General features: G+C 39.9%; 1 protein-coding gene across 1 annotated transcript in view; it reads left to right on the top strand.

Annotated features, from left to right (window-relative positions):
- Window positions 1-5,095: 5,095 nt before the first annotated feature.
- LOC150077219 (uncharacterized) overlaps window positions 5,096-25,070 on the top strand; it is a 39,528-nt gene continuing 19,553 nt past the window's right edge. Inside the window, exon 1 of the mRNA XM_090386391.1 lies at window positions 5,096-5,427. Coding sequence (XP_090242517.1) covers window positions 5,310-5,427 — 118 coding nt within the window. The 5' untranslated portion in view covers window positions 5,096-5,309. The remainder of the gene's footprint in view (window positions 5,428-25,070) is intronic.

The raw sequence follows: 25,070 nt of genomic DNA, 5'->3' as shown, positions 1-25,070 counted from the left end.
CAAAAAGGCAGTAGGGAAGATACTAGACGTCATCTATTAAATCTCTGTTTTCAGAAGGTTATTACCCTAATAAGTGGAAAACTGCAAGAATAAGACTTATACTTAAGAATCCAACCAAAACCCAGGATAAGCCAACATCGTACAGACCCATAGCTTTGCTTTCTACCTTGAGTAAACTTTTCGAGCGGCTTCTATACCAGACATTAGAGATTCACTTCCAGGAAGCGAACATGATATCGGTGAACTAATTCGGCTTCAGAGGAGAACGCTCAGCGGCAGACGCTTTGGAAAACATAATTGAGGCAGCAAAAAATTGCGACATGAAGTATTTTCTCCTCATATCAATAGACTGGGCTTTTTGATTCTATCTGGTAGCCTGGAATTCTGGCCAGACTTTGGCGCGCCCAAATTCCAGGCAACTGTTCTGCTGCCTTAGATCATACTTGGATGACAGAAGGATTACAGTGACTACTCCCTTTGCCACTGTGGGGTGGGACGTAGTAACCAGATGTTACTGCACCCGCCGAAAACATAAAAACAGAACATATCTTAACTCTTACACACCCAACGCACTACATACAAATGGCCGGTTTTGGCGCAAGCTTAAACACAAGAAGTACAATAGCGGCTTATGGGGGAAACCCTGGGGTTTGCCACAACAACAACAACACATGAATATCCCTGTCTACAGGCCCTTCACTATGTTAGAGATGAATATGGCTCTGGCTAAAATGAAAGATGGCAAAACGCCAGGTGCTGACTTACTCGAAGTCGACGTAGTCAAGAAATTCGCTGAAGTCTATCCCACCACACTCTTGAGCCTCCTCAACAGGTGCCTTACTGAAGGAACTTTCCCTGTACCCTGGAAGACTGCTACTCTCAAGCTGATCCTGAAAAATCCAGATAAACCGCCCCAACTTCCTGCTTCCTACCGACCAATTGCTCTGCTCTCCGTTTTGGCCAAGCTTCTAGAACGACTTTTGCTGTATCGCCTTTCCATCTGCTATACCGATAAGCAACTCACCTCACCATGTCAGTTTGGATTCAAGACAGGCTCCAGCACTGAAGACGCTATACACAACTTGATTACCCAGGCCACACATACAACTTCAAAGTATACTCTAGCCATCATGGTGGACTTTGCTGGTGCCTTCGATCGACTGTGGTGGCCCAGTGTCCTTCGGAGGCTTCGGCAGGCAAACACGTCCAAAAACCTATACAATACTCTAAAATCCTATCTCAGCAATAGAAAATTACAAGTTGTAAACAAATACCAGACTATGACAAGATGCGTTCACCGGGGTTGCCCCCAGGGCTCTGTCCTTGGGCCATTTCACTGGTCCATTGTTCTGGACGAGTTCCTGGGGTTTGACCTGGGTGGAGCCAGACCCTTAGCCTTCGCTGATGATTTTGTTCTGGTGGTGCAAGGTGACACAAGAGCGGCACTGGAAGCAAAAGCAAATACAGCTCTGGCAAAGCTCCAAAACTGGGCAGCACTCCACAACCTCTCAATTTCTGGTGAGAAAACAAAATCGATTCTCCTCAAAGGAAAGCTACAAATACGCAGGCCTCCAACAATGAAGTTAAATAACATCCCTATACGTCTCTACACAGAAGTCAAATACCTGGGAATCTACATTGACACCGGTCTTACCTTTCACTCTCATCTGAAGTACTTATCCACAAAAATCCGAAAGTATACGGCTATGATAAGAAGAGTCAGCAGAGCGGACTGGGGTTTGAAGCATAAAGCTTTGTCACTCATCTATAAAGCGGCGTTTCTCCCAATTGTGTGTTATGGAGCCTCAGTTTGGTGTACAAAGGCTATCCTGGAAAAGAACAAGCGTAAACTTGACTCAATACAAAGATTCATGATGTTATCTATCTGCAGAGCATGTCGCACTGTCAGCACCCCTGCCCTACAGGCTATTACTGGATGCTTGCCACTCTATCTTGAGGTGATTAAAAGGGGACTTTACCATCGATTAAAGAAGGGAATTCCGACACAGTTGTTAAATCTTCAACTGCAACTTACCAATGACCTGAAACAAGAAAGAAAACGTATCTTCACACACCTTCAAGGAATTTGGCAGCATTCATGGGAAACCACGCCCAAAGGAGAAATTACCAGAAGATTCCTCCCATCCATTGACATGACTTTCCCAAAGTCTCCTTCCTGGTTTTCACCTGGTCTGCAAGTTACATTCCTGATCACAGGACATGGGCCCTTTCAACAAAAATTGACAGCAATGGGAATTGAAAGCAATCCATTCTGCCACTGTGGCGAAGAGGAGTCATGGGGGCATCTCATGTATGAGTGCCCTGCTTACGATGATTGTAGGCTCAAATTTTTAACTGAAATCCAGGAGAACCCTCGTAATCATGAAACATACCTGCTTCAGAATGAAACGACATACAAAGCCTTAACGAGTTACGCACAAGCTGTCTTTACCATCAGACGGGCAAAGTTTGCTGAACTTAGAGCTGCTCAGAACAACGACCTTCAAGTGCAAACACAAACTGGGGTCGGATAGCATTTTCCCAAACTGATAAAAGAGTAAGACTGAAGATTAAAATACTATGCTGGCATCATCATGGTTGGCACTCCTTGAAAAGCTGACTCCCAGAGAGTGCTTGGCCTCCCACAGGGGCACTCGCACAGTGGCGCCTGCCCCTGTGACTTTTGATCCCTCTATCCATCCCTATTTCTCCTTACTCGGGTGGACTGCCTTCTCTATCTGTCCACTTTAGCTTGTTCCTCACATTCAGATCCCTCTTCCTCTTGTTCCCCAGACCTTCTCTTCTCTTCTTCTCTTTTTTTTTTTTTTTTTTTTTAACTTGGTCTTCGTCCAGGACGCTCAGGCGACCCTGGCGGAGACTAGCCAGAGAATAATGGGCAGCCTGGCTACCTCCTAGCGGTGTGTGCGGGCAACGTGAGGTCCCACCAGGGGCCCTGCGGCCAAATGCCAGGACACCCAACAGAACCTAACGCAATATGTCATATACAACAGACAACACTTTTCTGGCATTTACAGTAGTTCTGTATTTCTTCACAGCGTACATATGGCGCAGATGTGAGAAATCACAGGTGGCGCCTGACCCTAACACTATGCACACTATGCACACTATGTCTATAGGCAGGAGGTTTTTGCGTGTAGCACAGTGGTATCGTCACTGTCCACCACTCAACCATCCTTTTATCCATTGTAGCAACTTACCCTTAATAGCATTCTGCTCCAATTTGTACAATAGTCTTCCATGCGCAACAGTGTCAAAAGCTTTCCTGAAATTCAAATATATGATATCAAAATTATTTTTGCATCCAGTTCCTTTGTAACCACATAATAATATCCTATCAAATTTGTCAGACAAGACTTTCCCTTAACAAACCCATGCTGCCTCTGAATTATTGCTGCAGTCTTGTCTAGATGATCTTGCAATGCATCTTTAACCAGTGACTCCATTATTTTACCCGGAACAGAAGTTAAACTAACTGGTCTGTAATTATTCGTGTCGCCCTTCGATCCCCCTTTGCTAATTGAGGATACATTTGCACATCTCAAGTCCGTGGGGACCTCCCCTGAGTCCAAGGATGCTCTCATAATTATGGCTAAGGGTTTGCTTAGTTGCTTTGCCGCCTCCTTTTATATAACTGGATAGATCCCATCCACCCCAGGTGCCTTTTATTATTAATATTATTATTATTAGCCATATGGTGCAGGAAGCCTGAGGCTTATGTTGCACCAGCCAAAAAAAAAAAAAAAAAAAAAATGTCTGAACTACCCTGAGAGAGCGAGAGAGAGAGCGAGAGAGAGAGAGAGAGAGAGAGAGAGAGAGAGAGAGATAAAAGGGAATCACCAATGGGCCGTGAATGGGTTGAGCACGCTGAATTCTGATGGGATCCTTCCACTTGTTCAGATTACGAATCTAAGGGGGCATAAATTCAAATTAAGAAAAGACAGATGTAGAATAGATGTGTGGAAATTTGCCTTTAGCCAGCGGGTGGTTAATTGCTGGAACAAACTTCCATCTGTCGTTGTGGAAGTTGATAGGTTGAATAAATTTAAGGAGGAATTGGACAGACATTTGGAGGGAATGGTGTGATTTTTTTTTTTTTTTTTTTTTGGCTGATGCTGCATAAGCTCATACACTTGCTTTCTTGCATCACATGCCACTACTACTACTACTACCAAGGAAAAGAAGAACGATGATATCCAGCTCAGGACCCTGGGTGTGCCAAGCCCATACTCACCAGATGTGAACCCCTGGGATTATTTCTTATGTTTAACTTCAACAATTTCTCCTCCACTTTGCTCTCAGTTATTACAAAATCATTAAGCACCCTGCTACAATTTGATAACCTTCTGCCATTTTCAGACCTTAATAACTCCTCATGTGTGAATGCAGATGCAAAAAACTAATTCAGTTTGTTTGCTATCTGATATCACAGAGTATCTTACTACTCTGTGATATCTTACTTCTCTGTGGATTTACTATAGCAAGATATTACTATATCTTACTGTGTATTACTATATCCTACTTTTCTATGGGTTCGACTGTATCTGTTAAAGTAGATCAGCATGTCACCCATTACTGGCTAGATTATGCGAAATTGGCATATTTTGGTAAAAGTCACTCCCTCTATATTTAATAACTGTGATGTGATGTGAAACACGGGGATTTTCGAAATCTACGAATAATAAAACAACCCTCATTCGAGTACTATTATTATTATCATCCATATGGTACAAGGAAGCCTGAGGCTTATGCCGCACAGCCAAAAAAAAAAAAAAAAAATTCTCGCATTACCCTCAGAGAGAGAGAGTCAGAAGTAGGAGGGAATCACCAAGAAAGTAAGAAAGAGAAGAATGATGATATCCAGTTCAGGACCCTGGGTTTGCCAAGCCTATACTCACCAGATATAAGCCCCTGGGGTATCAATATGGTAGAGCGCCCATTAAATCATTATCCTGGGATTAATTCAGTATTCAAGTACGTTTTCATAAAACAATCATTAGTACATACTTTGATAAATTTAATATCTAACTTTAATGTGTTTAATATTTAATATAAACTAAGTTAATTCCATTTAATTTGTGAGATAGCCCATGTTGCAACAGTGACGTCAGGCACATCGAAGTACGGAAGCTCACATTATCGCGTGTCGCAAAGAGAAATGATTTAGGGTACTACACGAAATGGGAATGTACTAGGCCAGTTTTTTTCCTTAACCCGATTAAATTAAATATTGCAGAACTTTTACATCACATAGGTAGTGGAGCTGCACTTTTGTTCCTGTGAAATGCATCATGACAATTGAGGTAGCCTGGAATAATTTAAACATTCCCCCTTCGAGAAGTGGTGATGATAGAAGATGGTACACAGGACTGAATTTATTAATTCACCTTCTAGGGCCAATAGCAATTGGTAAGAAACTTCTAATAAATTTATAAGCGTAAGCCACAGTTTGTTCATTCTCTAGACTAGGTGGCAGAGTCAGAAAAAAACTTTTTCTGTTTTCTGGAGGGAGGTGGGGGGGAGGCAGTATTGATATATGTGATTTACAGTAATTGAATTGTGTCATAAAACACTAATTGTTTTAGTTCATTCGAGCTCTAGGGTGGGGGTTCGATTGCCCCATCCTCAAGTGGAACCATTTTTGCCAGGTGGTTGCCAGACTTTCGACTCTTAGATACTGCGGTTCTACAGAGTTTAGGCACCCTTCACATGATCATTTCATTTTCTCTTTTTATGTGCGGTTTTGAAAATAAAAATACGTAATGGCGTTTTTTTTTCCTTCCTTTTTTATTTAATTTTCTTAATGTTTATTAGCTCAAGAACAGTATTTTGAAAGTTAAATGTTCAGCAGTTCATATTAAAAAAAAAAAAAAAAATGTATATATATATATGTATATATGTATCAGGAATGATTGGATCATATTGAGCGCGTAGGGCTAATTAAAAAAGTAGACAAACTCTGAGAAACTTCAAACCGAAACCAAAACTAAAATGAAGCCCGAAGCGAAACCATCTTATTTATTATTATTATTATTATTATTTTAGCCATATAGTGCAAGGAAGCCTGAGGCTTATGCTGCACCAGCCTAAACAAATTCTCGAGTTACCCTGAGAGAGAGTGTCAAAAGTAGAAAGGAATCACCAAGAAATAAAGAGAAGAATGATGTTATCCAGCTCAAGACCCTGGATGTGCCAAGCCCATACTCACCAGATGTAAGCCCTTTTATTATTATTATTATTATTATTAGCCATATGGTACAAGGAAGCCTGAGGCTTATGCTGCACCAGCGAAAAAAAAAAAAATTCCCGAGTTAACCCCTGAGAGAGAGAGAGAGAAGTAAAAAGGAATCACCAACAAAGAGGAGAATGATTATATCCAACTCAGGACCCTGGGTTTGCCAAGCCCATATATTCATTTCATCACACATTTACAATTTTTGGTTATGATTTGCTCTAAAAGTGCATAATGTACGAAAGTGAAGTAACTGCAATAATGTAATTAAATTTGAAACTTCTGTTTAGAACTTATATGGGCACCCAAGGGGCGAGCAGGAGTGGATAAAGCCTCTTCCAAGAATATTTGTTTTCTATTACATAATTATATTGTCATGTGCTGAGGTTTGTAAAGCTACCAATTGGAAGTGGTGAAATTGCCACATCTCCAGGACCCCCACCGTCATGGGGAAGAGAGAGAAGAGACTTTTTTTTTTTTTTAATGATTGGTATTGGCAACATGCTGCAAGGAAGCAAAATTTAAATAGTACTATCAAAAAAAAAAATAATAATAACAAATAGTACTCACTTATATTGTCCATCCTGCCAACAATTTGACCAAATTTTCCTTAAATTCAGATTACCTATTTACAGAACCCTTGGTGGAAGTTTACAGTGAATTACTCTTTTACTGAATGCAAATTTCAGTAATTTGCATTCAGTGTATTTTTACTCTTTCCTTGAGGAAAAAGTAAAAATGTCATCAGCATTTAAAATGTTATTGTTTATCATAATCACCAGTTCAGAGGAGTTTAGAGTAAATCATGGATACAATCATTAAATGTATTTAGGTCACAGGCTTGAACCACAGTCCATTCAAAGAGCATGTGCTCCTGCACTTTCTCTCCTGACCACTACTTAGCTACATCACCTTACTTAACTCTTTTAAATTCTTATACACTTCACTTAGGTCACCACACAGATGCTTAGTTTACAGACAGAGCGATTTACAGATTCCTAATCTTTCTTGGTAAAAATATCCTTTTTTCGACCCCAACTAATTATTGACCTTCTCTGCACTCTTTCCAATTGGTCTATGCCCTTCCTAAACTGAGGTTTCGAAACCTACATATACTACAAATGGATTTGGAATATGTGTTACATATACAATGGGATAATCACCTCTTTGTCTCTGATGGCAGCATTTCTGTATATCATAATAGAGAACCATGTGCTGTTCTGCCACCCTGTTTGAATACATTAGATTTACGGTATATCTTTAAAGCTATTGTAATAAGTCTTGAATGCATATACAGGCACTCCCCAGCTTACTTAATACTCGTCTTACAGAAATTCGACTTTACATGAGTTTTTGCCAGCCAGTGCAAACTTAAAAAAATCATGGAAACATATTTTGCATCCCATAGGAATAAATGGAGGTATTGTAAAAATATCGTAATATGAACCCAATAACACTTTTTTTTTTTTTTTTTGGTAATTTGTTCGAAGACCTCGGAAGTTAAAATTTTCGCATAATTAAACTATTTATCTCTCTAAAAGGCATTTTTATAATGGAAATTTCACTACACTTTCATCGTTATCATATATTCTATTATAAGAATCAATTTTGAATGCCTTTATGATATTTTTCTAGAACACATTTCTGGAGGTCACTACCATAAAACAATAAAAACAATTTGCACTTTCCGGTTTATCGGACTTTTCTGTTAGCACAATCTATTATAAATGGGTAGTAAACTTGATCTTATTGCATTTGTGATAATACTGATAACTGGAATTCTGTGCGTTTTTACGTTACGGTATTATGGTGAAATGAGTTTCCCTTCACTGAAATCTTCAGTCATATAAAAAACATAAATAAATTTTCAGAATCTTCTCTTCATTCCTATTTACTTATTACAGTGGTGAAGGGAAAGGGACCAACGGAAAGTGCAAGTGCTGGCAGCGCTAGGAAGCGAAACAAAATTGATTTAGAAATGAAGATGATTAATTAAGAAGTACAAAGCAGGACAAAGTTTGTCATCCATTGCACGGAATTAAGTCTCACTGCTTCAACAGTGAATACTAATTTAAGCGACAATGCGTGTATAAAAGAACATGTTAAAGGATCAACAATGACCACAAAACAGCGTTCAGGTGCTCTATTAAAGATGGAAAAGCTATTAATAATATGGATGGAAAATCAGATTCAGAAGCAAGTGCCTCTGAGTCCAATGGCCATTCAGGCAAAAGCAAGAAGTATTTATGAAGGTATTAGCATTAGCATTAGCATTAGTAGAGGCATACGATGCAAGAAAGCAAGCTTATTCAGCATCAGCCCAAAAAAAAAAAAAAAAAAAACCCTCTCCCATTTCACCCCTCCGTTCGTTCGAAATACCTGTCCAGTTGAGCTTTAAATTTGTTTAGGCTATGAACTTCAACAACAAGTGATGGAAGTCGGTTCCACCAACCAACCACCCGCTGGCCAAAGGCAAATTTCCGCACATCTATCCGACATCCGTCCTTCCTCAATTTGAATTTATGCCCTCTGAGGTGATTATTCTGAGAAAGATGAAGAATCCCATTGGCATTGAGCATGCTCAAACCATTCAAGGCCTTATACACCTCTATCAGATCACCTCGCCGGTGCCTAGTCTCCAGACTCTGTAATTTGCAAAACTTAAGCCTTTCTTCGTAAGAGCAACCCTTTGTTCCATTTACTAATCTTGTTGCCCTTCTCTGTACCCGTTCCAGCAGCTCTACATCCTTCTTGAAATGAGGCCTCCAGACCTGTATACAGTACTCAAGATGTGGCCTAACCATTGCCTTATACAAGGGAATAATCACCTCCTTATCCCTGCTAGAAAAATTCCTGTATATCATTGACAAGACACCATGAGCCACTCTTGCAGCTCGTCTGCACTGCTCAGAGAACTTCATATCTCCCTGCACAATTACCCCCAGGTCCTTTTCATTCTCCACCACTGTCAGTGTGGTACCGCAGAGTTGATACGTTGCTCTGGAGTTACTGTTTCCCATATGCAGTACTTTACATTTGTCAATGTTAAACTTCATTTGCCACCTCTCAGCCCATCTGTTCAACCTTTCCAGATCCTGTTGCAGCAGCATAGCATCAGTAGTGTCCTTGACGACCCTGCCAACCTTTGTATCATCTGCAAACTTGGACATTAAACTTGATATCCCATCATCAATATCATTCATAAACACCGAAAACAACAACGGACCCAACACTGAACCTTGAGGAACTCCACTAATAACATTAGTCCACGTTGAGCAGTGTCCATTGATTACCACTCTCTGTCTTCTGCCACTCAACCATCCCCTTATCCATAGCAGCAATTTGCCTCCAATGCCACACTGCTCCAATTTGTGCAGCAGTCTTCCATGTGCAACAGTATCAAAAGCCTTTCTAAGATCCAAATATATAATATCAAAGTTATTCCCTGCATCCAGTTCTTTTGTGACTACATCATAGTATCCAATCAAATTGGTCAGGCAAGACCTGCCCTTAACAAAACCATGCTGCGTCTGAGCTATAACTGAATTCTTGTCTAGATGATCCTGCAGTGCTTCTTTAACCAGTGCCTCCATTAATTTACCTGGAACAGAAGTTAAACTAACAGGTCTATAATTACTTGTGTCAGCCTTTGATCCTCCTTTGTGAATTGGGGTTACATTTGCACATCTCCAGTCTATGGGTACCTCCCCTGAGTCCAAAGAAGCTCTCATAATTATGGCTAGGGGTTTGCATACTTCCTTTGCTGCCTCCTTTAATATAACTGGATAGATCCCATCCACCCCAGGTGCCTTTTTTATGTTTATCCTCAACAATTAAGGATCAGTACGGAGAATCCCAAGCCAAGTTCGTGGCAAGCAATGGGTGGTTTAATAGGTTCAAGCATTGCACCGGTTTCCAAACTGTTAAGGCATGCGGTGAAGTTGCCAGTGCTGATTCTGCAGCTGCAGAGAAATTTTACTGTGTGTGTTAGAAAAAAACCCTTCTAAATCTCTACAATCCTCAACTTCTGCAGCGGCATGCTTATCAGCTGGAGAGTTAACCCTAGCAACACTGCTCGAAAGGTAAAATTTACTGACATTATACCTGTCTCCTCTCTCTTTTTTAATTTTATAATTTTGAAATTTTTGTAATTTTTCCTGTACATGAGATAAAAAAAATTGAATAAATATTTACATGTTCATCAGACATTTCTTTTTTGCTTCAATCAAATTCAGTGCACGTAGTTGCAAGTGCTGCATAAGCATTTTGGGAAATTTCGACTTACATAAAAGAATTCCATAGAATGCAACCCTTATGTAAGTCGGGGAGTGGCTGTATATCATTAAGACAATATCACATGCAGGAGATGCTGAGGCAAATCAATAGTGAGTTGGCCAGTCTAAGAGAAAAAAAAAGATGGCATGAAACCTATAGCAGCTTTGAGTGGATCTGTAATAGTACCACAGAAAGCATTAGCAAAAGCAGATTATGAGAAATCACTAAGAGAGCAAAGAATGAGGATAAGGAGTTTTTCACATATGTAAATATTAAAAAGAAAAGAACAATTCAGATTGGACCTTGTGTAATGGGCATGGGAAAGTCATAGCTTACACAGCTGATATTGTGGACAAATTGAACAAGTACTGATATTTACAGAAGAGCGGCTGCTCATAACTGTTTGAGTGAAGCTGCCAAGCATGAAATTAGTGATATTGAAATTTCAGAAGGTTGTTTGTTAGAAAATTTTTCAAGCTTAAAGGCAAATAAGGCACTTGACTTACACAAGTCAAGTGCCTTAAACATTAAGGTTAATTATAAGGACATCATTGGACTGAGGAGAAATACCCATGGATTGAGGAAGTGCCACTGTATTGCCAATACATAAAGGTGGGTTTCTAAGAGTAAAGTGAGTAACTACTGACCAGGCAGTACAACTTTGCCAATAGAAACACAGAATGATTTTATAAAGAGAAAATTGTGGATGTCAAAAATAATTTTGATATATATTTGGATTTCAACAAAACATTTGTCCTGAGAAGTTACTCTATATGTTTGAACGTGTTAGAATCACAGGAAAATTCCTTATATGGATCACAGGGTGACTGTAGGGTGGACGGGCAGAGGTTTATAATTAATTGTTACTCTTTAGAGGGCTAATATAAGAAGTGGAATTTCTTATATTAGCCCTCATTGTGGGATAATTATGATTTTTGATTTTCTTAAATAACATTAAATTGATACCAAAATTTGCAGATGATGTCAAGTTCAGTAGATTAGATAATAATCAGGGCCAAGCAGCACTTCTTCAGGATGGCTTAGATAGACTTCAGAGATGGTCAGAAAAGTGGCAGCTAAGTTTTAATCGCAGCAAAATGCAAAGTCATCCATTCGGGAAATAGCATCTCCCCCCAAAATAGTGGAAGAAAAGCATTTGGGAGTTATGATATAGTCAGACAGGATGTTCTTATAGCAGTGTAAAGAGGCAGAAAGGAAAGCCAATAAAGTAAATTGCAGCCATCATCAACCCACTGCAGGATGGAAGCCACCTCAACAATTCATGCTGAGGGAAATGGACCATAATCTGCCACGCTGGTCCAGTGCAGGCTGGCAGTTTGACCGTATTTAGCAGTCAGGGGCTTGAACTCCGGTCTACTCAAAGAGCGTGTGCTACTGCACTCCCACTCCTGACCACTCAGGAAGGAAAGCCAGTAATCTTCTACAAATGATTTACCATACATTTGCTTGTAGAGACAGGGATGTAAAACGCTACAAAAATGAAAATACCCAATCTTGACTAATTTCATGCTGCTAAACATGAAAATCACATTAAAATTTGTCGATTGTTTTCCAATTTCAGTCGGGATCTCATTTTAGCAAGTTACTCTACATTATCAACTATGGCGCTTGGCAAAATGCACAGCAACACCACAGTTTCAGTACCACCACGCTCTTATCACATGATTGGCAACAGTTCCCTCTCTCTGTATCATGTGATAAGTTGTCGCCTCAAATGAGTCTTCAACTCTGTTGCAGTAATCCTCAAATATGGCTAGGTACTGGGTGATTTGTTCTCTGTGAGATTCTTACTTGTTGCACACTGTTTGTGTCATGTGTTAGATTAATATGCCCTGTAATTGTGTGAATAGTCTGGATGACTTCTGTTACATATGTGGACAAGACATGTTAGTTTCAAGAAAGTGTCCCTTAAATCGAGCCATAAAAAAAGGCCTTCATATACTTTGGTGTAAAGGAGAAGAACTGAGCTCCACACATATGCCGCACTACATGTTCATCAAACTCAATACTTGAGTGAATCAAAAAGGATGTTTTATGCCTTTCACTGTGCCAATGATATGGAGAGAGGCTTTACATACCAACTAAGAAATATTGTTCGAGGTTTAGGCCTAAATGGATGTCAGATGAACTAATGAGACATATGGCAGAGAAGAAAAATGCATGTGATACATATAAATTAATGGGTGACATGGAAGCCAATGATAGATATAAGCTCGTCTGTAACCAAGTCACAAAGAAGATTAGGCAGGCAAAGGCAGATTATGAGAAATCCTTAGTAAAAGGATGCAAAGAAAAATAACAGAGTTCTTTACCTATGTAAACTCTAGAAGGAAAGGGATGAATCAGATTGGTCCACTGGATATTGATGGTTCAACTGTTCATGATCCTGCTCAGGTGGCTAACAAACTAAATGAGTATTTTGCATCTACATTCACCCATGAGGAGTTATTCAGGAAGGGGAATGCCAGAGGTGAAGTAAACTCTGGCCTTGAGCTAGACGATTTTGTAATAACTGAGAGGAAAGTGGAGGAGAAACTGTTGAAGATAAACATAAAAAAGGCACCCGGGATGGACGGGATCTATTCAGTTATATTAAAGGAGGCAGCAAAGGAAGTGAGAAAACCCTTAGCTATAATTATGAGAGCATCTTTGAACTCAGGGGAGGAACCAATGGACTGGAGATGTGCAAATGTGACCCCAATTCACAAAGGAGGATCAAAGGGCGAAACAGTAATTATAGACCTGTTAGTTTAACTTCTGTTCCAGGAAAATTAATAGAGGCACTGGTTAAAGAAGCACTGCAGAATCATCTAGACAAGACTTGAGTTATAGCTCGGACACAGGATGGTTTTGTCAAGAGAAAGTCTTGCCTGACCAATTCAATTGGATACTATGATGTGGTCACAAAGGAACTGGATGCAGGGAATAACTTTGATTAACAGATATTTGGATCTTAGACAGGCTGTTAATAACGTTGCACATGGAAGACTGTTGAACAAATTGGAGCAGTGTGGCATTGGAGGCAAATTGCTGCTATGGATAAAGGGATGGTTGAGTGACAGAAGACAGAGAGTGGTAATCAGTGGCCACTGCTCATCGTGGACTAATGTTATGAGTGGAGTTCCTCAGGGTTCAGTGCTATGATGACGATATATCAAGCTTAATGTCCAAGTTTGCAAACGATTCGAAGGTTGGCAGGGTTGTTAAGGACACTAATGACAGTACGCTGCTGCAATAGGATCTAGAAAAGTTGAGCAGATGTGCTGAGAGGTGGCAAATGAAGTTTAACATTGACAAATGTAAAGTACTACATATGGGAAGCAGTAACCCCAGAGTGACGTATCAACTCTGGTACTACACTGACAGTGGTAGAGAATGAAAGGGACCTGGGGGTGGTTGTGCAGGCAGATATGAAGTTCTCTGAGCAGTGCAGACGGGCTGCAAGAGTAGCTCATGGTGTATTGTCAATGATATATAGGAATTTTTCTAGCAGGGATAAGGAGGTGATTATTCCCTTGTATAAGGCAATGGTCAGGCCACACCTAGAGTACTGTATACAGGTCTGGAGGCCTCATTTCAAGAAGGATGTAGAGCTGCTGGAACGAGTACAGAGAAGGGCAACAAGATTAGTGAATGGAACAAAGGGTTGCTCTTACGAAGAAAGGCTTAAATTTTGCAAATTACAGTGTCAGGAGACTAGGCACCTGCGAGGCGATCTGATTGAGGTGTATAAAGCCTTGAATGGTTTGAGCATGCTCAATGCTGATAGGATTCTTCCTCTTGCTCAGAATAATCACCTGAGAGTGCATAAATTCAAATTGAGGAAAGACATATGTATGATAGATGTGCGGACATTTGCCTTTAGCCAGCGGGTAGTTGGTTGGTGGAACAGACTTCCATCCTTTGTTGTAGAAGTTGATAGCCTAAATAAAGTTAAGGCTGAGCTGGACATGTATTTAGAACTAACTTAGGGGTGAAATGGGAGCAGTTTTTTTTTGTTTTTCTTTTGCTGCATATGCTTGCTCTCTACTAATGCCTCTACTAATGCTAATGCTAAAAAATTGTTCAGTGTAATACCACTGTATAAGGTAATTATAAGATCCACTTGGAATACTGTTCAGGTATTTTGGTTGCACCTAAAGAAAGATATCAAGCTTCTTGAAGGTGTCCAAAGGTTGGTAGTGCACTTGATGAGATTGGTAAAGAGATTTCCATATGAATCAAATATGTGGGCTCCACAGAGGAGACTTGATTGAGATGTCCAAGACTCTGAGAGGAGAAAGTAAAATGGATGAGGGTGAAATTTTTACTCTTATAAATGATTTCATAACTAAGAGACAAATTCCTAATATAGGGGAAGAGGTTTAGACTGGATTGCAGGAAGTTTTATTTTAGCTAGCAAGTGCTGAATACTGGAATGAGTTGCCTCCATGGGTTGAAGCAGACTGCTTGGAGAGCTTCAAAGGTCAGTTGGATAGGTACCTGCAGGAAGGAGGGAGTAGAATAGGTGGTTTCTTTTATTTTATTTTGCTATTTATTATTTTCTCTTTTTTTTTTGGCTGGCATAGCAAATGCCTTGGGCTTCCTTGCACCATATGGTGAATTGTAATATTTCCAGACCTTTGATTTTTATTTTTTTTTTAGGGGCTGTTTGTTTGTTTGTTTGTTTGTTATTTGGTTTTTAGGAGCATTAGCAACTAAGGCCATATAGCTCCAGAGATACGTGGTGGTCATTCCCTGACCTTTCCGCATCCTCCATATTTGGTGGACTTGGGCTCAAACCCCAGTCTAATCAAGAAGCGAGTGCTACGCACTGCTGCTCCTGCCCACCTGGCTACGGAAGCGCCTTTTTAGGAGCATTAGCAACTAAGGCCATATTGCTCCGGGGATATGCGGTGGTCATTTCCTGACCTTTCCGCATCCTCCGTATTTGGTGGTCACAGGCTCGAACCCCGGTCTAATCAAGAAGCGTGTGCTATGCACTGCTGCTCCTGCCCACCTAGCTACGGAGGCACCCATTTCCAGACCTGCATGCAGTACTCAAGATGTAGCCTAACTCAGGATATGGTCTTGTACAACAGGATAATCATATCCTTTTACCTGGTGGCAAAATACTTGTATATCATTGATAAAACCCCATGGAATGTTCGAGCAGCCAGTCTGCTTTGCTTAGAAAACCTTGTTCGACTATATAATTACCCCAGGCTGCTCTCATTTTCCACCACCTAATTGGTGTATGCTATTTTGGGTTTGTCAGGCCTCCGTAGCCAAGTGGTCAAGAGCGGGAGTGCAGTAGCACACGCTCTTTGAGTAGACCGGAGTTCAAGCCCCTGACTGCTGAATATGGTCGATCTGCCAACCTGCACTGGACCAGTGTGACAGATTATGGTCCATTTCCCTCAGCATGAATTGTTCAGAAGGCTTCCATTCTGCAGTGGGTTGATAATGGCTGCACTTTACCTTTATTCTGGGTTTACTGCTACGCAAATGCAGTACCTTGCATTTATCGATGTTAGCATTAGCATTAGTAGAGGCATATGATGCAAGAAAGAAAGCTTATGCAGCATCAGCCAAAAAAAAAAAAAAAAACCCTTCCACTTCACCCCTTCATTCGTTCAAAATACCTGTCCAGCTGAGCTTTAAATTTATTTAGACTATCAACTTCCACAAGAACGGATGGAAGTCTGTTCCACCAACCAACTACCCGCTGACTACAGGCAAAGTTCCGCACATCTATCCTACATCTGTCTTTTCTCAATTTAAATTTATGCCCTCTCAGGTGATTATTCTGAGCAAGAGGCAGTATCCCATCAGCATTGAGCATGCTCAAACCATTCAAGGCTTTTTACACCTCTATCAGATCACCTCGCCAGTGCCTAGTCTCCAGACACTGTAATTTGCAAAACTTAAGCCTTTCTTCGTAAGAGCAATCCTTTGTTCCGTTCACTAACCTTGTTGCCCTTCTCTGTACTCGTTCCAGCAGCGCTACATCCTTCTTGAAATGAGGCCTCCATACCTGTATACAGTACTCTAGGTGCGGCCTGACCATTGCCTTATACAAGGGAATAATCACTTCCCTATTCCTGCTAGAAAAATTCCTGTATATCATTGATAAGACACCATGGGCTACTCTTGCAGCCCATCTGCCATGCTCAGAGAACTTCACATCTGCCTGCACAATTACCCCCAGGTCCTTTTCATTCTCTACCACTGTCGGTGTAATACCACAGAGTTGATATGTTGCTCTGGGGTTGCTGTTTCCCATATATAGTACTTTACATTTATCAATATTAAACTTCATTTGCCACCTCTCAGCCCATCTGCCCAACTTTCCAGATCCTGTTCCAGCAGCATAGCGTCAGTAGCGTCCTTAACAATCCTGCCAACCTTTGTATCGTCTGCAAACTTGGACATTAAGCTTGATATACCATCATCAATATTATTTTTAAATACAGAAAACAACAATGGACCTAACACTGAACTCTGAGGGACTCCACTAATAACATTAGTCCAGACGAGCAGTGTCCGTTAATTACCACTCTCTGTCTTCTGCCACTCAACCATCCCTTTACCCATAGCAACAATTTGCCACCAATGCCACGCTGCTCCAATTTGTGCAGCAGTCTTCCATGTGCAACAGTATCAAAAGCCTTTCTAAGATCCAAATATATAATATCAAAGTTATTCCCTGTATCCAATTCTTTTGTGACTACATCATAGTATCCAATCGAATTGGTCAGGCAAAACTTTCCCTTAACAAAACCATGCTGTGTCTGAGCTATAACTGAATTCTTGTCAAGAATTCAGTTATAGCTCATCCACCCCAGGTGCCTTTCTTGTATTTATCTTCAACAATTTCTCCTCCACTTTACTCTCAATTATTACAAGATCATCTAGCTCACTGCCAGTGTTTACTTCATCTATGGCATTCCCCTTCCTGAATAACTCCTCATGTGTGAATGTAGATGCAAAATATTGATTTAGTTTGTTAGCTACCTGAGCAGGATCATGAACAGTTGAACCATTGATATCAAGTGGACCAATCTGATTCATCCCCTTCCTTCTAGAGGTTACATACGTAAAGAACTCCTTGCTGTTTTTCTTTGCATCCCTTTCCAAAGATTTCTAGTAATCTGCCTTGCCTGCCTAACCTCTTTGTAACTTGGTTACAGATAAACTTATATCTATCATAGGCTTCTGTGTCACATGTTAATTTTTATGTATCCCATGCATTTTCCTCTCTGCCATATGTCTCATTAGTTCATCTGACATCCATTTAGGCCTGAACCTTGAACATTATTTCTTAGTTGGTATGTAAAGCCTAGTAGCTTCCAAGATAAGTTTTTTGAATGCTTCCCATTTTGAGTTTGTTGTTGATAACATCATCAGTTGGTCCCACTGTATAGAATTTAAATACTGTCTCAGACCATCGTAGTCACCTTTACGAAAGCAATAACCCTTCCCTTTACCCCTGATGGTAGTTACCTCCATGAGTAAATCCCACTTCAGCACACTGTGATCGCCGCCACCTAGTGGTTCCTGTATCTGCAGATTCTTAATGCATGAAGAATCACTACTGATAATCAAATCAAGAGTATTGCTCCCTCTAGTTGCTTCCCGAACACGCTGATTTAGAAAACAATCATCCAATAAATCCACAAAAGCCTTGCTAGTGTGTGAGTGACCAACCCACAAATTCCAGTCAATATCTGGGAATTTAAAATCCAACATTATAAGACGCTCTGATTTACTGGCCCACTCTATTTCCCTGTACAGTTTCTTATTATACTCATCAGAGTCATTAGGCCTATAGAACACTCCTACTCTCAATTTTGATCTCCCAATGCTTATGTCACACCAAAATGACTTGACACTGCACTGTCCAGCGATGTCGACTGGCTTCACTTCCTTGGATTTTATGTGTTTCTTAACTAATTGCATAACCCCTCCTCCCTTCCTATCCTGTCTATCCTTTCTGTAGACGTACTCCCCAAATTCCAGTTCTGCATTACTTATATCTGTGTGACACCATGTCTCTGATATCCCAACAATATCTGCCTTTGGTGCTTTGAGCAATACCTCAAATTCATCAAATTTATTTACCAAACTCCTAGCATTGGTGTACATGCAAGTATACATGCACCTGTTCTTTTTCTTAGCTACTCTAACACAACCCATGTGTTTACTTGTACCCCAATGACTCCCAGCAGTCTCTGAAATATCCTGCATCTTATTTTGCAAGCTGCTGCTCATTCCAATAGAAGCAGTGCAAGAATCACTTTCACCTCTGCCAGTGGCTACCGTTAATCTATTAGTCCTTGTATCCCCCCCAATCTAGCAGTTTTCCGACCCACCTAAAAACTGCCTCGATAGCATCAGCAAACATTCTTGCACCCTTTCTATTTAAGTGTATCCCATCCCTGTAGAAGCAGTCTCTCCTGTTAACAAGTACAGACCAGGCTGAAAAAATTCTACCCCTTGAGCCTTGCACAATCTTTCCAGGGCCGAATTGATCAACAGGGCTCTCATCATATACCCCCTCCTATCGTGTCTGGGCAGAATTGCAGACATTTTCAAATTCAACCCTAATTCACGGCTTTTTTTCAACAGTGACCTGTACTTGTTAAGTAATTCTGCCGGTCTCCTACTCTTAATATCATTAGTGCCAACGTGTACAACTATATCACCTTTTGTGCCCTTAAAAGATGATATCCGCTCTACAACGTCATCAACCTTTGCCCCTGGCAGACATACCCTGCTCCTATTCCACCTATCCTTTTTAAAAAGCATGTTTCCTGTTTCCCTGACAATAGAGTCACCAACAATTACTAGTTCCTTTGGGACCAGCGCATTCTGCCTTGGGGGTTGCCCCTGTGTTGCCCAAGTGCAAGCTTTGGTGTCGGTGTGGCCAGCTGAGAGCTTGATGGGCCCCTCACTTTTAATCCTTCGAGGGCATCCACCCTGTCCTTCAAGCTCTCATATAGGCCCATAACAACGCTGTTAAACTTTGTTAAACCTCAAGTGCCACTTCTCAGCCCACCTGCGTGATTTTTTTCAGATCTTGTTGCAGTAATGCACCTTGATATTCATCATAACCAACCTGCCAACTATTGTGTCATCTACAAACTTAGACAATAAGCTTTACGTCTTCATCAATATCATTAATAAATCTTAGAAACAGTAAGAAAACACTTAACCCTGAGGGCCTCAACTAATAATATTAGTCCAAAAAGAGCAGCTCATTTATAACCACCCTCATCTTCTACCACTTGACCATTCTTCTTTCCATAGCAGTAACTTGTCCCCACTTCCACACTGCCCTAATTTCTACAGAACTTTCATTTGGAACAGCATCAAAAGTCTTACTAAAACCTGAGTATATGATTTAAAAACTGTTTTTTGTATCCAGTTACTTTGTTGCTGCATCACTAGCTAATCACATTGACCAAATAAGATCTCCCATTAATAAATTCATGCTGTGATTCTCTATTCCTGTAAGATCATCCTGCAGTATATCTTTAACCATTGACTTCATTATTTTCTCTGGAACAGGGGTCAAGCTTACAGGTTTCTAATTACTCACTTTGTCCTTTGATCCCCTTTGTGAATAGGAGGGACATTTGCCCATCACCAGTCTATTCCAAGTCCAAGAACACTGTCATAATTATGGCTAAATTGTGCTTACATATTTTTCTGCTTCTTTTAATATAATTGGATAGATACCATTAGCACCAGGTGCTTTATTTATTTTCAACTTCAACAATTTCTCTTCCACTTCTCAGTCATTGCAAAATCATTTAGCTCCCATTTATAACTTGGTTTACTTTTTGTATTCCCATCCCAAAAAACTTCTTCACTGGCAAATGTAGACGCAAAATAAATATTTAGTTTTCCAGCAACCTGAACATCAGTAGCTCTGCCATTCATATCTAGTGGGCCACTGTGTTTGAACACTTCCCTTCTAGTTGTAACATAAGCAAAATTCTTTTCTACTTTTATTTGCATTCTTAGCCAAAGATTTCTCATTATCTGCCTTAGCTTGTCTAATCCCTTTACTTGACTTGATTGCAGACTTATTATTAGCCATAAGGTGCAAGGAAACCTGAGGCTTATGCTGTACTAGCAAAAAAAAAGGAACCTCCCCTGAATTCAAGAACACTGTCATAATTATGGCTAAAGTCTACTTACATCTTTTTCTGTCTCCTATTTATAATCATCCCATGCATTTTGCTTCAATATTGTTAGCCATATGGTGCAAGGAAGCCTGAGGCTTTTGCTGCACCAGTCAAAAAAAAAAAATTCTAACTTACCCTGAGAGAGAGGTAGAAGGGAATCACTAAGGAAGAGAAGAATGATGATATCCAGTTCAGGACCCTGGGTGTGCCAAGCCCATACTCACCACACGTGAGCCCTCTGCTACTAGACTCACAAGTTTATTTGACATCCATTTAGGTCTAAACCTTGAACAGTATCTCTTTGTTGGTATAAAAAGGTTAGTAGCTTCTATGATTACATTTTGGATTGTTTAGCATTTTCATTTGGTAACATCAATTTGTCCCACCAAAAGGAATTTAAAGATTCTCTGACCACTTAAAGGAGCTTAGAGGGGAACAGGCATTCTGTGTGTTATCAGACACAGTCTAAAACACTGTTGGATCCAATATCTTTCTGTTTCAGAAGATTTAGGAGAAGTCCGGTTAGCCTGCCTCCCTAAAATCCACTCATGCACACCTTCTCGATGGTAAGCCCTGTTATGTCACTTAGGTGGCAATGAACGTGTAGAGTGGTTCTCTTCAAGACGCCTGGTCAGCATGAAGAGGAAAAGACCAAGCCCTCCAGCACGTGACAGCGCGAAGAAACAAATGGCCCTCAAGCCGCAGCAGCTTTCACTCCCCCTCTTACGGCAGTGAGAGGATCAGGTGGAAGCAGAGGGTGCTAAGAATCTCTGGGTACGACCAGGCTGCCATGCATGGAAACTGAACCTGACCTGTTACAATGTAAGATCACTCATTGGTGAAGACAGGATATTAGAGCTGGAAAAGGAATTAGAAAATGTGAATTGGAATATCATCGGTTTGGCTGAAACAAGAAGAAGAAATTAATCACTTATAAGTTTATCAAGTGGTGGAAATCTGCTGTACACCAATGAAAACAGTGAAAGGAGGGAAGGCAGAGTTGGCTTTCTGGTCAACTTTCTGGTTTAAAAAATGTTGTTTTTTTATATCTTTATAAAGATATAAAAAAACAATATTTTAGAATTCAAAAGTACATCACCAAGTGTGTCAAGACTACTACTCAGGATTTCTAAGAGGTACAAGCTAAAGGTTATAATGATTTATGCACCAACATTGAGCCATGATGATGAAGAGGTCGAAGAAATGTACACAGAAATTGAGTCTTCTAGATGAGCAGAAAACCCACTACACTATCATTATGGGGACTTCAATGCCAAGGTTGGAAAGAGACAAAACAGTGCAGAAAGGAGAACTATAGGAAATTTTGGAATTGGTGAAATAAATGAAAGAGGTGAAAGACTTGTGGAATTTGCAGAATCTCGAGGATTGTTATTAATGAACACTTTTTTTCAAGAAAAGGGTGAACAGAAAGTGGATATGGAAGAGCCCATATGGATTAACAACTAATCAAATCAATTTCATCCTCACTAACAGAAGATATATGGTGAATGACGTTACCGTCCTGAACAAGGTAAATGTTGGAAGTGATCACAGATTGGTAAGATGCACACTTGATATAGATGTAAGAAACGAAAGGAAAAAACTGACTCGAGTAAATAATGTGAAGGTCTTTGAGATAACAGAAGAGGAGAAAAGCAGTATGTACTGGAACTTAAGAATAAGTTTGAGCTTCTGTAGACTGCTCAGGACCAAGATATTGACAAGGAATATTACAACTTTTTGAAAGTGAAAAGCTCAAGAAGCCTATAGGTAAAAAGAAATCCAAAGAAGAAAAAATTAGTCAAGCAACACTTGTCATGACAAACTGAAGACGACAAATGAAGAGCAAGATAAACACTTGTTATCCCACATTTACAAGTTATTCACAAGGGTCATTACTAACAGATTAAAAAGAATACTTGATGAGAATCAACCAAAAGAGCAAGCTGGCTTTAGGACAGGATTCTCAACTATGGATCACCTTCACATAATATCACAGCTAATGGAGAAAGCAAATGAATATAAAACACTATTATGCCTGGCATTTGTTGGTTATGAAAAGCCATTTGACTCCATACAGCATAAGGCAATGTTTTGGGCACTGGAAAGACAAGGCATAGATACTCCATATATTATAATTTTGAAGAAAATAATGAGAACACTACTTCCTTAATTAGACTAGACAAAGACAGTAGCAAATTTAAAATTGAGAAAGGAGTTCAACAAGGAGACGCAATATCTCTGAACTTGTTTACAGCTGCCCTTGAGGAAGCTTTCAGAAGATTAGACTGGTCACAGAAAGGAGTCAATGTGAATGGAGAGAACCTAAACCATTTACGATTTGTAGATGACATTGTTTTCATAAACCACAATCCCAAAGACTTAGAGGAAAATCTTAGTCAGTTATGCAGAGTTAGTAAGGATTTTGGACTAAAGATGAATATGGCTAAAACAAAAGTAATGATGAACCAGTATGCCACAGAAAGGGATATAATGATTGAAGGAGCAGTAATTGAAAAGGTGGAGTGATATACCTATCTGGAACAAGTCATTAGCTGTAATAATAATAAATGGCTGGAAGTCAAGAGAAGAATAAATTTTGGATGGATAGCATTCAGGAAATATAGTCACATACTGAGGAGCAATATCCCAATTTGTCTGAAACATAAAATAATGACCCAGTGTATACTCCCCACCATGACTTATGGAAGTGAAACTTGGGCACTCACCAAAAGAATTGAAGAGAAGCTGAAAACTATGCAGCAAAGAATAGAATGAATTATATTGGGAATCAGACTGTTAGATAAGAAGAGAAACACATGGATTAAGCAGCAAACTCAAGTAAAGGATATTCTTATCAAAACTAAAGAACTAAAATGGTCTTGGGCAAGACACATAGCTCGAAGACATGATGACAGAAATCCCTAAGAAAATAACAGAATGGTACCCAAGAGGAGCTAGAAAAAAACCTGGAAGACAACGAAGGATATGGACAGATGAAATTCATGAGTTTGTGGGTTGTAAATGGATGGCCATTGCACAAAACAGAAGGAACTGGAAAGTTGCTGGAGAGGCCTTCATCCTGAAGTGGATTGAAAATGGCTGATGATGATCACTTAATCTTCTTTACAGAAGCAAAATCCCTTTACCCTTAATAGTAATTATATCTCTAAGATCCCACATGATTATATTATAATTACTGCTGCCTAGTAGTTCCTTTATTGGAGATTCTTAATATATGAAGAGTTACTGCTAATAGTCAGATAGAATATTGCTTTCTTTTGTTGTTGCTCTAACATGCTGCTGTAGAAGGCAGTCATATTTGAATATTTGAAAGAAGTAATATTTGAATAACTATTCCACGAGTTCCAGTCAATATCTGGAAAGTAAAAATTCCCCGTTACTAAAAGACATTCTAATTTACTAGGCCATTGTGTTTGTCTGTATATAGATGTTCATCATACTCATCACCATTTGGCCTATAACACACTCCTCCTTTCATTTTTGTTTTCCCTGTGTCGCATCAAACTGGCTGACTGGCTACCAATATCAGCTGGTAGCCAGTCATTTTGTGTGCTTTTTAACCAAGAGCATAACTTCCCTCTCCCTTCTGTCCCCGTTTACACATTGTACTGACCACATTGAAGTTCCATATCCTTTGTCTCGATGGCACCATGTTTATGGTATCACTAAAATATCTGCATTTGATGACTTAATCAGTACTTCAAAATCATCAAATTTGTTTATTACACTCCTGTCCAGTAGCATAGCAGAATTTTTTGTGAGCAGGTACACAAAAAAGGCACTAATTGCCTAATGCTAAAAAGTGTCACAATACCAGATTTTGGCATCAGGAGATACAATGTACCTGCTGATGCTACCCTGGCTATCCCAGTGCTCCTATTATTAGTGTACAAGAATGTATACATGCAGCTGTTATTGCTCTTGGTAATAACACAACCTGTGTAATCGCTTGTCTCATGAGCACTCCTTGTAACTTTAGCCTTTTAATCTCTGGTACCTCACTTTTCAGGCTACTGTTTATCCCAATAGAAGCAGTGTGAGAATACTATTAACATCTGCTTAATTTGCTGTTAATTTAGTAGTGTGTGATTTCCCCCCCCCCCCAAAAAAAAAAAAAAGCTAGCCGTTTTACAACCTGCCTGATACTGCCTTGATAGCATCATCAAATATATAAAACTTGTGGTTTTATATTTGAATGAAGACATTGAAGTAATTTTAAAAACATATGTATCTTTGCATTCAGTTCCTGTATTTCCTAACTTTTTGGTCCTTCCACTGATGGCTGCTCAAATTCAGCCAAGCCTAAGCTGCGTCAGCTGGCTTTT

Source organism: Mastigoproctus giganteus, chromosome 12 (assembly GCF_048544385.1).
Source record: "Mastigoproctus giganteus isolate SK-2022 chromosome 12, ASM4854438v1, whole genome shotgun sequence".
Taxonomy (NCBI): Eukaryota; Metazoa; Arthropoda; class Arachnida; order Uropygi; family Thelyphonidae; genus Mastigoproctus; species Mastigoproctus giganteus.
Note: the sequence above shows the minus strand (reverse complement) of the source record. Positions and strands in the feature narration are given on the sequence as shown.